The sequence below is a fragment of the Phyllobates terribilis genome, unplaced genomic scaffold (assembly GCF_046119375.1).
Source record: "Phyllobates terribilis strain yellow unplaced genomic scaffold, ASM4611937v1 Scaffold_86__1_contigs__length_6382490, whole genome shotgun sequence".
NCBI lineage: Eukaryota > Metazoa > Chordata > Amphibia > Anura > Dendrobatidae > Phyllobates > Phyllobates terribilis.
In genome coordinates, this window is record NW_027362846.1 from 5,838,162 (window position 1) to 5,852,376 (window position 14,215).

Sequence of the window (14,215 nt, forward strand, 5' to 3'; positions counted from 1 at the left end):
GGTTTTCCCCCACATATGGGGTATCGGTGTACTCAGGAGAAATTGCTCAACAAATTTTGTGGTCCATTTTCTCTTGTTACCCTTGTGAAAATAAAAAATTTGGGGCCTTAAGTAAACTTTGTGTGAAAAAAGTTAAATGTTCATTTTTTTCCTTCCACGTTGCTTCAGTTCCCGTGAAGGTTTAATATACTTCTTGAATGTGGTTTTGAGCACCTCAATGGGTGCAGTTTTTAGAATGGTGTCATTTTAGGGGATTTTCTGTCATATAAAAGCCTCAAAGTCACTTCAATTTTGATGTGGTCCCTATAAAGTATAGTTTTGTAATTTCGTTGGAAAAATTAGAAATCGCTGGTCAATTGTTAACTCTTATAACTTCCTAACAAAAAAAAAATTTTTGTTGCAAAAATTGTGCTGATGTAAAGTAGACATGTGTGAAATGTTATTTATTAACTATTTTCTGTGACTTATCTCTTTTATTGAAGGGCAGAAAAATTAAAAGTTGGAAAATTGCAAAACTTTCGCCAAATTTCAGTATTTTTCACAAATAGACGCAAGTCATATCGAAGAAATTTTATCACTATCATGAAGTACAATATGTCACGAATTAACAATCTCAGAATCAGTGGGATCCGTTGAAGCGTTCCAGAGTTAATACCTCATAAAGTGACATTTGGCTTGGTCATTAAGGACATAATTGGCTCCGTCACTAAGGGGTTAATCAATCTGCATAATTTGTCCTTCCCTGCTTGCAAGTAAATAAGTTGCATGGACTGATACAATGGTAGTCAACATATTAGCAAACATCAATTGTTCAATGACCGGCATCCCTGCCATCCAAGGATAGCAACACAATACGTATGCTGAAACAAACGTCAACTCAAGAGTCAACGTTAAGGCTCATATAACAATGGCCTATGTCTCTTGACCCACCAAAGAAACACGTCTGGCCTAATCAAGAACAAATGCTGTGTCGTCACATTGGGGAAGTATAAGAAAATCACTGATGTTTAAAAGTTGTAGAAAAGCTTGACAGCGAAAGCATAATAGGGTCTTATCAGGTATAAAATTAAACATTTTTCAAAGGGTTATGCTAACCTGGTATGTTTGTGTTCACAAAAACAGTTATCAAGACGTGGGTAGTGTGAGGCAGTGACCGGCATCGTATACGAGGGACGTTATATATCCCCCAGAATGTGTACAGAGACCTATTAAATCCATTAGAGTGCATTGCAGTCACAAACTCACCTGCGGCTGCAATGCAGGAATGAAGGTGAGCATTGACCTGGTCAGGCTATCTGGCTAAGGCACATTAGTAAAACCCGGCAGGGCCTTCATTTCTTGGAGGAGGCTACAGGAAGGCAGTGGGGCGGCCTCCTCCCTCCAACCCGGGTTTTCCAGTGGCTCCTCCCACAGGTCCTTTTAAAACCCTGTATTAAGGATTAGTGTTGTTCAGTGTTGGGACCTGCTAGGAGCATAGCAGGAAAGCTCAGCAGGACTCTGTATAGCTGAACCCACGCCTGGGAAGGCTCTGCATGAGTCCATTGTGTATGGACTCCTGTTAACCTGGCTGCGAGCCGGAGGACTTTCTGTTAACCCGTGAGTTGCTGAAATAAAAGCTGTTTATGTTGGATTTGCTTGGGTCACTGCCTCGGTTACTGCATGGTGTGAACACCGCCGCCTTACAGTAGTCAGCTGCTGCAGATCCACAGGTTGTCAGACCAAATCAAAATAGATGGAGGAAAAACAGTGATTGTCTGCGCTGCTAAAGGATCCAGGATACACAGATTAATTGCAGTTTTATCATCGACACGTTTCGAAGTTGACACATTTCTTAAGGATATAACCACATTGTGAAGTAACAGGGTCTTCTGTTGGCAGAATACTACTCAGACAACACAGGGTGATGGTAAACAGTGTGGCAATAATTTACTGAACCACCAGCAATTAATAACATATAGAACAGTCCCAGCAAATACACAAGATGGTGCAAAATTACAGTCTCACCCTCCCGAGGCCTGCTGGGATTAGAGTGGGGAGATATGTGGCCAGATGTCCTGATTAACCCAACCTGGATTGTTCACATCATCTCTGAGAGTTCAGCAGTGATCAATGGAGCAGTTCTGTAACTTTCCAGCAGGACTGGGCTCCCTTAGGCTCTCATCCTGTTGTTTCTCTGTGAACAGATGCAGAGGCCCCCATTTTATAGTTCACATTTGTCCTTTCAAGCCAACCTTCACAGGTAAAGGGTCAGGGATCATGATATTAATTTACAATGCTCGAATATCCACAGCTCATCCCCCCAATATTGTCTGTCAAACATCCTACAATGGTATTTAACATATCTTAGCAAATATTCATTGTTCAAAGTCCTTGTATGGCAGACGATACATTTTAAGATCTGAAGATGTAGATAACAGTCATTCATCTGTAGCATCGGCGTCTCTGCCCCCTGCCAGGCAGAGACGCCGTCCCTCTCACCGCCGCGCTGGAGGAAGCTCTCTCCCGGTGTACCTCAGAAAAAATGGAGGAGGCTCTCTCTGTGGAAATGTGGAGTAAAATCAGCTCACCCTAAAAGGCAGTAAAATAAATAATAATAATGAAATGGAGGAGACTCTGTTTCTTTCCTTGAGCACCTCAAATAAAACCTCTCTGTTTACAACTGAAAAAAAGAAGGAAGCGGAGTACACACACAGCTCCGCTCCGTACGCCTCGCACACGCGCGGCTCCGCTCCGTACGCCTCGCACACGCGCGGCTCCGCTCCGTACGCCTCGCACACGCGCGGCTCCGCTCCGTACGCCTCGCACACGCGCGGCTCCGCTCCGTACGCCTCGCACACACGCGGCTCCGCCCCGTACACCTCGTACACACGCGGCTCCGCCCCGTACACCTCGAACACACGCGTCTCCGCTCCGTACACCTCGAACACACGCGGCTCCGCTCCGTACACCTCGTACACACGCGGCTCCGCTCCGTACACCTCGAACACACGCGGCTCCGCACCGTACACCTCGAACACACGCGGCTCCGCACCGTACACCTCGTACACGCGTGGCTCCGCTCCGTACACTTCGAACACACGCGGCTCCGCTCCGTACACTTCGAACACACGCGGCTCCTCTCCGTACATCTTGTACATACACGGCTCCGCTCTGTACACCTCGTACACACGCGGCTCCGCTCTGTACACCTCGTACACACGCGGCTCCGCTCTGTACACCTCGTACACACGCGGCTCCGCTCTGTACACCTCGTACACACGCTGCTCCACTCTGTACACCTCGTACACACGCGGCTCCGCTCCGTACACGCCCGGCTCCGCTCCGTACGCCTCGTACACACACGGTTCCGCTCCGTACGCCTCGTACACGCGCGGCTCCGCTCCGTACGCCTCGTACACGCGCGGCTCCGCTCCGTACGCCTCGTACACGCGCGGCTCCGCTCCGTACGCCTCGTACACGCGAGGCTCCGCTCCGTACGCCTCGTACACGCGCGGCTCTGCTCCGTACGCCTCGTACACGCGCGGCTCCGCTCCGTACGCCTCGTACACGCGCGGCTCCGCTCCGTACGCCTCGTACACGCGCGGCTCCGCTCCGTACGCCTCGTACACGCGCGGCTCTGCTCCGTACACCTCGTACACGCGCGGCTCTGCTCCGTACACCTCGTACACACGCGGCTCTGCTCCGTACACCTCGTACACACGCGGCTCCGCTCCGTACACCTCGTACACGCGCGTCTCTGCTCCGTACACCTCGTACACGCGCGGCTCTGCTCCGTACACCTCGTACACACGCGGCTCTGCTCCGTACACCTCGTACACACGCGGCTCTGATCCGTACACACGCGGCTCTGATCCGTACACCTCGTACACACGCGGCTCCGCTCCGTACATCTCGTACACACACGGCTCTGCTCCGTACACCCCGTACAAATACGGCTCTGCTCCGTACACCTCGTACACACTCGGCTCTGCTCCGTACACCTCGTACACACGCGGCTCTGCTCCGTACACCTCGTACACACACGGCTCCGCTCCGTACACCTCGTACACACGCGGCTCTGCTACATCCACACGGTAAACCCCTCCTGACCCCACACATAAACTTCAGCTCATCCAGCACCATGACAACCAGCACAGCAGAGTCCTGCATCCACTGAGGCCCCTGATCATGTGACCCCTGACTCCTCCCCTCCTGTGACCTCATCACAGGTCCTGTGCGCACAGAGCAGCCATATATGTGGTGGCGGCTCTGCAGGTGGAGGTATGTGGAGTCTCCATTACTCTTTATCAGGATTAGCCGTTATTCACACTCGTGCGTCTATTTTGTGTCTGCTTTTCTTGCATGGTGAAATAAATCATCCCTCTGATTGACAGCTGGCTGCTCGCAGGGAGGCTGCTGACAATCAGTGTGATGTCGTCAGTCACGTCCCATCAAGAAAGCAGAGCCAAAGAGAAGCCGCTGCTCCGTCTACGTGACTCATCAGGAGCCGCAGAGTCACCGGCAAGAGCAGTCCGTGACCGCTCTGTTCCGGCAGACATTAAGGAAGGCAGTTAGGAACTATCTGCCTTTCACTTTTAATATGTTCGTGTTCACACCACAAGTGCAGCGTTCAGGCCGAACCTCCTCCGGTCCTCAAAGCGGAATTCATTAATGGCTGCCATAAAAATCCACTACTCACTAGTTTCTTCTTCCGACATCATCCAGGATCAGATCCACAGATTACTGCTTTATACCAGAATCAGTGATTGTATTATTACATAGAATTATTGATGACGTTACATCTTCTCATCTTCTTCTCATTCAGGTCTCTACAATATCGGATCCTCTCAGTGAAGATCTTCTATATAAGAGACGTTTCCTGTCAAAGGTTGATATGGACAGAGACAAGATGGTGGAGAGGATATTCCACCTCACCCTAGAGATCCTCTTCCGGCTTACTGGAGAGGTGAGAGATTCTGATGACGTCACATTACATCATTCTTATCTATGGGAATAACAGATGGACAGAACTGGAGAGGTGAGGACTCTGGAAATGTCTGGAGGGAGATTTATTAATGTGTCTCTCCATAACCAGGATTACACAGTAGTGAAGAAGACCTCTAGTGGGCGCTGTCAGGACCCTGTGTCTGAGGGATGGGGAAGACCCCTGAGCCCAATCACAGGACCTCGACCTCACCCCCTGATACATGAGGACATCAATGACCAGAAGATCCTAGAACTCACCTACAAGATGATTGAGCTGCTGACTGGAGAGGTGACACTGCTGGGAATGCTGGGACATTATACAGTAACGCTATGGAGGGATCGGGGGGATGACGGTATCATTGTATGTGTCAGGTTCCTATAAGGTGTCAGGATGTCGCTGTCTATTTCTCCATGGAGGAGTGGGAGTATTTAGAAGGACACAAAGATCTGTACAAGGACGTCATGATGGAGGTTCCCCAGCCCCTCACATCTCCAGGTAATAGACAGGACTAAATTCACACGGCCTATAATTATCTGTATGTAAAGTGTTATGCACACGCCCGGGCTGAGCGGCGTGTGCGTGTGATTGTAGTGATTCCACTGGACCATGAACCGGAGAGTGCCTGGAGGGGCGTGACTAAGTATCTGGCCGATCCGACCAAGATGGCACGACGGCATACGACGCCAGTGCACCAGGGAGAAACCGGGCAGAGGGACCAGGTGCTACTCCAGGTCAAACTCCGGACACGGGGGTTGACCCACACAGGGATTACTGGATCAGGCTGGTTAGGCTGGCGCACAGACTGGAGGGTATAGGCAGGCACGACTGGTATGCAGGCAGGCGGGTAAAGGCAAGCGCAGCTAGAGTGCAGACAGGGAGGCACTAGCAGGTAGGAACACAGGCGGGATAGGACCCAGTACACACTGGGACTCAGGAACAATACAGGTAGAGGGGTACAGGCAAGCACAGCTAGAGTGCAGACAGGGAGGCACTAGCAGGTAGGAACACAGGCGGGATAGGACCCAGTACACACTGGGACTCAGGAACAGGCAGGTTAGGCTGGCACAGACTGGTGGATATAAGCAAACACGGCAGGTATGCAGATGGGTGGATACAGGCGAGTATGCAGGCAGGGAGGTACTGGCCGAAAGGACGGGCTGGAGCACAGAAAGGTTAAGACCCAGTACAGACTGGGTCACAGAACCGCAGATGCGGTAGACAACCACAGCAGAGAGGGAACGCCCGAAGCGGTGGGCAAGAACAGAGCAGGACAGGGCTGCAGGAGCAGCGAGCACAAGCAGGGCAGGACAGGACTGCCGGAGCAGCGGGCAGAAGCAGGGCAGGACAGGACTGCCGGAGCAGCGGGCAGAAGCAGGGCAGGACAGGACTGCCGGAGCAGCGGGCAGAAGCAGGGCAGGACAGGACTGCCGGAGCAGCGGGCAGAAGCAGGGCAGGACAGGACTGCCGGAGCAGCGGGCAGAAGCAGGGCAGGACAGGACTGCCGGAGCAGTGAGCAAGGAGTCAGAGCAGGCTAGAACCGCCGGAGCGGTAAGCAAAGGAGTCAGAGCAGACTAGAACCGCCGGAGCGGTGAGCAAAGGAGTCAGAGCAGGCTAGGCTGAGTAGGGGGGACAGGGCTCTGTTCACACGGAACAGACAGGAAGGGAAAGGCAGAGCCAGACACCCACAGGGTACTTGCAGTGAAGTAGCGAGTGGACCACAAACTCACAAACGGGAGTACAGAGACAACAAGCAGGAGTTAGGTACGAGTTCAGACTCTGCAGAAAAAGGAAGGGAACGGACATAGAGGCAAAACAGGTAAAGGATAGGAGAGAGTTCAGACTGGAACTGAGTGTACGGAGGAGACCGACACTGCAGCGGGATACAGGAGCGGGTCTGGGAATACGGCCCCCAGAGAGGCAGGACGAACAGGCAAGGAGCGTGTTCAGACAGGACAGACAAGATACAGGAGCGGGTCTAGGTAATCGGCCCTTAGAAGGCAGGAGGAACAGGCTAGGAGCGTGTTCAGACAGGTCAGACAAGATACAGGAACAGGTCTAGGTAATCGGCCCCTAGAAGGCAGGAGGAACAGGCTAGGAGCGTGTTCAGACAGGTCAGACAAGATACAGGAACAGGTCTAGGTAATCGGCCCCTAGAAGGCAGGAGGAACAGGCTAGGAGCGTGTTCAGACAGGCCTGGAAATACAGCCTCCAGGATAGGCAGACAAGAGAACACAGAACGGGACCTGGCACCTTCAGAGTGCAAGCACACACTGAAAGAAACACTATGCTCAGGCAGGAATAGATGGGCGCAGCTGAGCTATATACCAGGTGACAGACAGCAATAGGCTGAGGACGCACAAGAGGTGTGACCCACAGCAGGTACAAAAAGCAGGAAGTGATCGGGCGCCGCCCTTAAGCAGCAGAAACAGACACAAACAGACAGCATGGAGGGAAGCCAGAGAGACATTCTGGACAGGAGATCAAGTGCGCGCTCTTGCACAGTGGGAGATGGACCACTATGCAAGGACGCCGCCAGGTATGTTACATAAAGAATGAATTCAGCCCCTGTATGTGTTTCCTCCAGATCTATCCAGTAAGAGGACAACACCAGAGAGATGTCCCCGTCCTCTTCTTCCCCAGGACTGTAAACAAGAAGACCCCAATGTTCCTCAGGATCATCAGGTAGATGGAGAGAAGGTGTCATGAGATCTCCCCTATGATGTGTAGACGGCTGTGAAGGTCTTGTGCTCAGTCTTGTTTTATCCACCAGTATTGTATGTTTTATACTTGTGTAATGAGAACGGTGGAGATGGCAGGATTAGAGCTGACCATAGATGGGACTTCTCCATCTGTCTGTGACTTTTACAATATTTGTTTCAGGGTGAAGATCTGACCCATATTAATACTACAGAGACATATGTGAGGGGTGATGAGCGGTGTAAAGAGGAGATTCCTACATATGACCACCCAGGTGAGTAGTGACCACTAAATGCAGAGAAGTCACAGATCCTGTGGTCATTATATTATGAGTTTGATCACACAAGTAATTGACGTGCATTTTACTTGCAGATAGATTTGATGCGTAATAAAACAAAAGCTTTTTTTTCACTTTTTTTGATTAACGCGTTTTGGCAGCAAATCTTTAATGCTCAGAGTTTTATTTTCTGCAGAAAGCCACCATGTCTCCAATTGTAATGTAGTTGTGAGTTGCCAGATTACAGCTGAATGTCAAGAATAGAGCCGGGTCACACAGAAGTCAGGCAGGTGGACATCTAAGATGGAGAAGCCAAGGTCAATAACTAGCAGCAGTACACGTCCCGGAAGAGCAGTCAAGTGAGAAGCCAAACCGTTCTGCGGTCAACAAGAAGTATGTAGGCAGATCAGGAAAGGGTTGAGAAGTAGGGTCAGGTAATAATCTGGTCAAAGCCCAGGTTTTATTCTCCATTGAACATTTCACTAGAAAAGATCAGTGACAATACACACAAAGGAAATAAACATGTCTATAACAAAACAGGTGTAATTGCAATAATTTTCTAGGAGAAATACTTCATTTTCTGGAACAATTTTAAGGGCGCCAACTATTTCAACCATGACTGTGTACAGAGAAATGTGAGACAATATAGAGATTAAAAATACAATTTATTAGATCGCAGTTGAAAACACATAAAAATACAAAAAGCCATTTAAGAGGGATGAATGTAATCACAAAAAAACAATGGAATGAGGCATCTGGATGAGTCCTGGATAAGTCCTAAGCGTACAGCCTTGAAGGGGTATTCCCATCTCCAAAATCCTATCCCAAAATATAGTAGGTGTGATAATAATAACAGAAAATACCTCCAATTAGAAATGTACTCCGAGTGTCCCGGGATCACCACGCTGACGTACCGACCTCCATCCCCTTACACCAGAAGCACAAGGTGGCAGAGATAACATTCGTGACTGTGCCGCACACTGGAATGTTATTGTCGGGGGAGTTGCCAATTCGGACCTCGGCCCCCATGAGTGGCTCAGGGCAACAGTCCATCCTGTTGGTTATGGCGACGCTGGATGTCTTGTAGCTCTTGCCCAGGTCCAGCTTCCACCAGGGATCCTTCTCCAGGTTGGTGTGGGTGCAGAAGTCACTATTGAAGTCGGTGTCTTTGTTCTCATCGATGGCGTTCTTAGCCAATATGCTCCTGGTGGCATACGGATAGTCCGACACCTGGGAGGCCACTCCGGTCCTTGCTATGTTTGTGGTCCAGGTGCAGGAGCAAATCCCAGAGCCAGAACCACAGATCCCAGTAGAATCAGAGAAGATACAAGATTCATCCAGATTGTGCAGGAGCTGCTCCTGTGAGTACAGACTGCAGGGAATAGTCACTGATTACCAGGGAACCAGCATTTATCAGATGTGGAGATTACACAGGACCTTCACTTACATCTCCTGCAGGATGAATCTTGTATCTTCTCTGATTCTACTGGGATCTGTGGTTCTGGCTCTGGGATTTGCTCCTGCACCTGGACCACAAACATAGCAAGGACCGGAGTGGCCTCCCAGGTGTCGGACTATCCGTATGCCACCAGGAGCATATTGGCTAAGAACGCCATCGATGAGAACAAAGACACCGACTTCAATAGTGACTTCTGCACCCACACCAACCTGGAGAAGGATCCCTGGTGGAAGCTGGACCTGGGCAAGAGCTACAAGACATCCAGCGTCGCCATAACCAACAGGATGGACTGTTGCCCTGAGCGACTGATGGGGGCCGAGGTCCGAATCGGGAACTCCCCCGACAATAACATTCCAGTACGCGGCACAGTCACGAATGTGGTCTCTGCCACCTTGTCCTTCTGCTGTAAGGGGATGGAGGGTCGCTACGTCAGCATGGTGATCCCATGACCCTCGGAGTACCTGTCGATGTGTGAGGTCGAGGTTTATTCAGACTCCAATTAGAAATGTGGTATAGTTCTCCTGATTCTTTGTCACTTACCCCATGTGCAGAGCATTGCAGTAGCTTAGGTATCCATAGTTATGACCACTAGCAACTAACTTGCAATGCCCTGAACTTGGGGTAAGTGACATAGCGAATCAGAAGAACTATACTACATTTCTAATTGGAGATATTTGCTAATCTTATTTTTATTACACCTCCTACATATTGGTATAGTTTCTCGGAGATGTGAATACCCCATCTTACATGTTTTTATGGCGTGTATTTTTATCTGTTGCTGTAGATTGTAATGTAATAAAGCTTATTTTTAATCCTCCTTTTATTGCCTGAAACGTTTCTGCCTGTATGTATGTATAGAGAAATGTTATAAAATATAAGGAATTGATATAAAAAAATAATAAAATCAGATTTATTCTTGGCAGATGACTGTGGTGTCAAACCAGATACCCATGAAAAGCGTGCCATTATTCCAGCTATACCTCCAGCCCTTCAGAGCAAAAATCAATCATCTGAGCCTTTTCAATCCGTCATCTACTTGGATTCATCACAGACTGTTAAGCAAAATGAAAGCCAGAGAAGGGATGTCGAACATCAAATAATTCCCACAGGGAAGAAACCATTTTCCTGTTCAGAATGTGGGAAATGTTTTAAAACTAAATATAAATTGCTTAAACATCAAAGATTTCACACAGGAGAGAAGCCATATTCATGTTCAGAATGTGGGAAATGTTTTATCCAGAAACCAGATCTTCATAAACATCAAAAATTTCACACAGGAGAGAAGCCATATTCATGTTCAGAATGTGGGAAATGTTTTATCCAGAAATCAGATCTTCATAAACATCAAAGAATTCACACAGGAGAGAAGGCATATTCATGTCCAGAATGTGGGAAATGTTTTGAACATAAATCTAAATTGCTTATGCATCAAAGAAGTCACACAGGAGAAAAGCCATTTTCATGTTCAGAATGTGCGAAATGTTTCAGCAATAAGTCAAATTTGCTTAAACATTACAGAAGTCATACAGGAGAGAAGCCATATTCATGTTCAGAATGTGGGAAATGTTTTATCCAGAAATCAGATCTTCATAAACATCAAAGAATTCACACAGGAGAGAAGCCATATTCATGTTCAGAATGTGGGAAATGTTTTATCCGGAAACCAGATCTTCAAAAACATCAAAGAATTCACACTGGAGAAAAGCCATATTCATGTTCAGAATGTGGGAAATGTTTTATCCAGAAACCAGATCTTCATAAACATTACAGAATTCACACAGGAGAGAAGCCATATTCATGTTCAGAATGTGGGAAATGTTTTATCCGGAAACCAGATCTTCAAAAACATCAAAGAATTCACACTGGAGAAAAGCTATATTCATGTCCAGAATGTGGGAAATGTTTCACGCAGGGTTCATGTTTAATACAGCATATACAGTTACACAAAATAAAAAGGGATTAATATAAGGACTTACTAGGCCGATCGCAGAGACGATTCAGTTTAGCTGGAGGGAAGCAGTCAAACGAACCGTTATGGAACAGGACCCCCGCTTACACAAATATGTATAACCCGGCATGAGTATAGATCAATATTCGGCCTGATCTTTTATGCCGACAGGGGCACTGCCCACACACTCCCCTGTGATGACCTCACGTGGTCTGGTCTCCGCCCTTCTTGGTTTTATTAAATCTCTAATTTTCTGCGATAACTCCTCACTGGTTGATCGCAGAAGTTAGCAAGTGATGCCATCTTTTTTATTGCAAATTTACCTGTGACGGATCAACCCCGTACTCCAAGATTTTGCCACATGGGGGTTGTCGTAGCGCCTATGCAGCTAATGGGACATAATGTTACAAAGTGGGGTGAATATTGTGGATCACATATTGTTGGACATTTTGTGATGTGACCAAAGCACTCCTGGCCCCCACCTTCCTGTGCTCACTTAGCAGTGGCAAACAGACAATGTGCTGATTAATGGGTTGTTGCCTAACTGCTGTCTGGGAGCCTACTGTGGGTATTATCTGGTGAGAACAATGGGTGCTAAATATAGCCTGTGTGATTCTCTATAAAACCTGCTTGTAAGAATAAAAGTTTTAGTTCATCTTGGAGACACAGTGCGATAGTCATATTTTATATATCCCAGTGTAAGAAAAGCCTTTCCATGTCCGGGGCCGGCAGAAGAAGATTGGACATCTGCGGATGGGGTAACTAGCTCCCGTCACACTGGTGGCAGCGGTGGGATGCGGTCCATCTTCTTCAGGAACCAAGGACTGAATGGAAGATATCTACCGGAAGCTAAAGAGGAATACTTTGAAGAACCTTGTGGAAGCTCGAGGGTTAACCGCCAGCAACAAAACAAAAGCGGATTTGATAGCAGCCATTATGGAGCTCGACAATGCAACAACCTCCAACGGGAACGTGGAAGAGACTGAATTCCAGAGGGAGGTAAAGAGCAGACTGGCACTTTATGCTCCCAACCCGGCAGTACAGATCATAGATAAGGTGATGGCTGATGTGCGTACTGATCTGGATAAAAAGATGGAGATGGAGAGGACAGAGCGGATGGAGCTAGCCAGGATGGAGATGGCAGAGCGGACCAAGATAGAGCTAGCCAAGATGGAGATGGCGGAGCGGAGACAGGAGATACAGCGAGCTGGGGAAGCCCTGGCTTCCTCCCCGGTACCAGCAGGGGTAAGCCACAAAATGATCCAATACAATGCCTTCCGACAGTTGGGGGAGGCAGAGGAAGACATTGATGGCTTTCTGCAGGACTTTGAGCGGCAGTGTACACTTCATAAAGTGGAGCCGGAGGATTGGGTCCAGATTCTGGCCAACAAGCTGACAGGCCGGGCAGCGGATGCCTATCGCACTGTATCGGATCAGGACTGTATGGACTATAAGCGAGTCAAAGAAGTGATCTTGGCCCGGTATGCTCTAACACCAGAGGCATACCGTCAAAAGTTCCGCAAAACCACAAAACGGGAAACGGATACCCACGCTGAATGGGCCTGTAAACTATGGCAGTCACGCTTACAGTGGGTACAAGGTAGCAAAGCAGACACGAAGGAGGACGTCCTACAGCTCATCATGTTAGAACGATTCTTTTACTGGGTTAACTCCCGAGACGCAAGAATGGCTTCGGGACTGACCGATGAACATTATGATGCCAGGAGGGCCCAATTGTCAGGGTCCAAAACTGTCTCAAGGGGCCCTCCCATGGGTCTGGAGGCCCCTAAACCACAGAAGCTTGGCGGGGGACCCACCAATACCCCGGCCTACCAGAGTCCTCCTGGGGTGCGATGCCACACCTGCCATCAACTGGGTCACCTGCAGAGACACTGTCCCAACCGGACCCAGCGCACCCAGTGGCCAAAACCGGAAACGACTACCTTCAACCGGGCCGCTGTACACTGCTACCAAGACGAAGCCGACCCGGCATCGGTGGCTATGGCTGAAACATATCCTGTCACTACCCGGAGACAAGCTCGAGCTGCGGAGGCGGAATCACACTCGGAGGAGGCCCAGGTAAGACACTACAGCTCTTCTCGTATTCCCATAGCCAGACACATTTCATGGGACACCCCAGCAGAATTTAGGAAGGAGGTACTAGAGGATCCCTCATTGCAGGGGTATCGCGGGAAGGCACAGGAGGGAAGAGGGGTACTGGAAGGTGAACAGTTTATATGGCATCAGGGACTCCTCTACAGGGTTACCGGGCAAAAAACCAGACAATGTGAACTGAGGTCTAAGATGGCAGACATACAAGAAACAGAGGCATGTTCACACTAGCAAAAAAGAAGCAAGACAAAAATATATCTCATACCCTACCATAATTATATATAAATGCAAAGCAAAGTTGCATAATAAATATAGGGTACTTAGTGAACTATTTTTGATCAAAAAAAGTATACAAGCCGTCCCACCAGCGGCAAGGTGACCCTAAATTGGGACGGTACCTATACTGCCTATATTAAAAACCTTACTGTATATCAAAGTTGAAGTAATGCATATAAAAGGGTAGACAAATAGGACCGGGTCCCAACTCCAGACCACCTAGGCCCGTGGTAAGCTACATATATACCAATCAGCTCAACAAAGGGCATGCCACACCCTTAAATTGCACAGAATGCAAACAAGTCAAAAAAACAGACAATGTGAACTGAGGTCTAAGATGGCAGACATACAAGAAACAGAGGCATGTTCACACTAGCAAAAAAGAAGCAAGACAAAAATATATCTCATACCCTACCATAATTATATATAAATGTATATAAATGTAAAGCAAAGTTGCATAATAAATATAGGGTACTTAGT

The 14,215-nt window shown here is 48.4% G+C and overlaps 1 protein-coding gene and 1 pseudogene across 1 annotated transcript in view; both read left to right on the top strand.

Annotated features, from left to right (window-relative positions):
* Nucleotides 1–5,078: 5,078 nt before the first annotated feature.
* Nucleotides 5,079–14,215, top strand: part of LOC141197772 (uncharacterized) — a 37,358-nt gene continuing 28,221 nt past the window's right edge. Inside the window, 5 exon segments of the mRNA XM_073662862.1 lie at nucleotides 5,079–5,254; nucleotides 5,338–5,461; nucleotides 7,551–7,648; nucleotides 7,847–7,937; nucleotides 10,323–11,337. Of these exon segments, the coding sequence (XP_073518963.1) occupies nucleotides 5,231–5,254; nucleotides 5,338–5,461; nucleotides 7,551–7,648; nucleotides 7,847–7,937; nucleotides 10,323–11,337 (1,352 nt within the window). The 5' untranslated portion in view covers nucleotides 5,079–5,230.
* Nucleotides 9,400–9,902, top strand: LOC141197686 (pentraxin fusion protein-like; annotated as a pseudogene).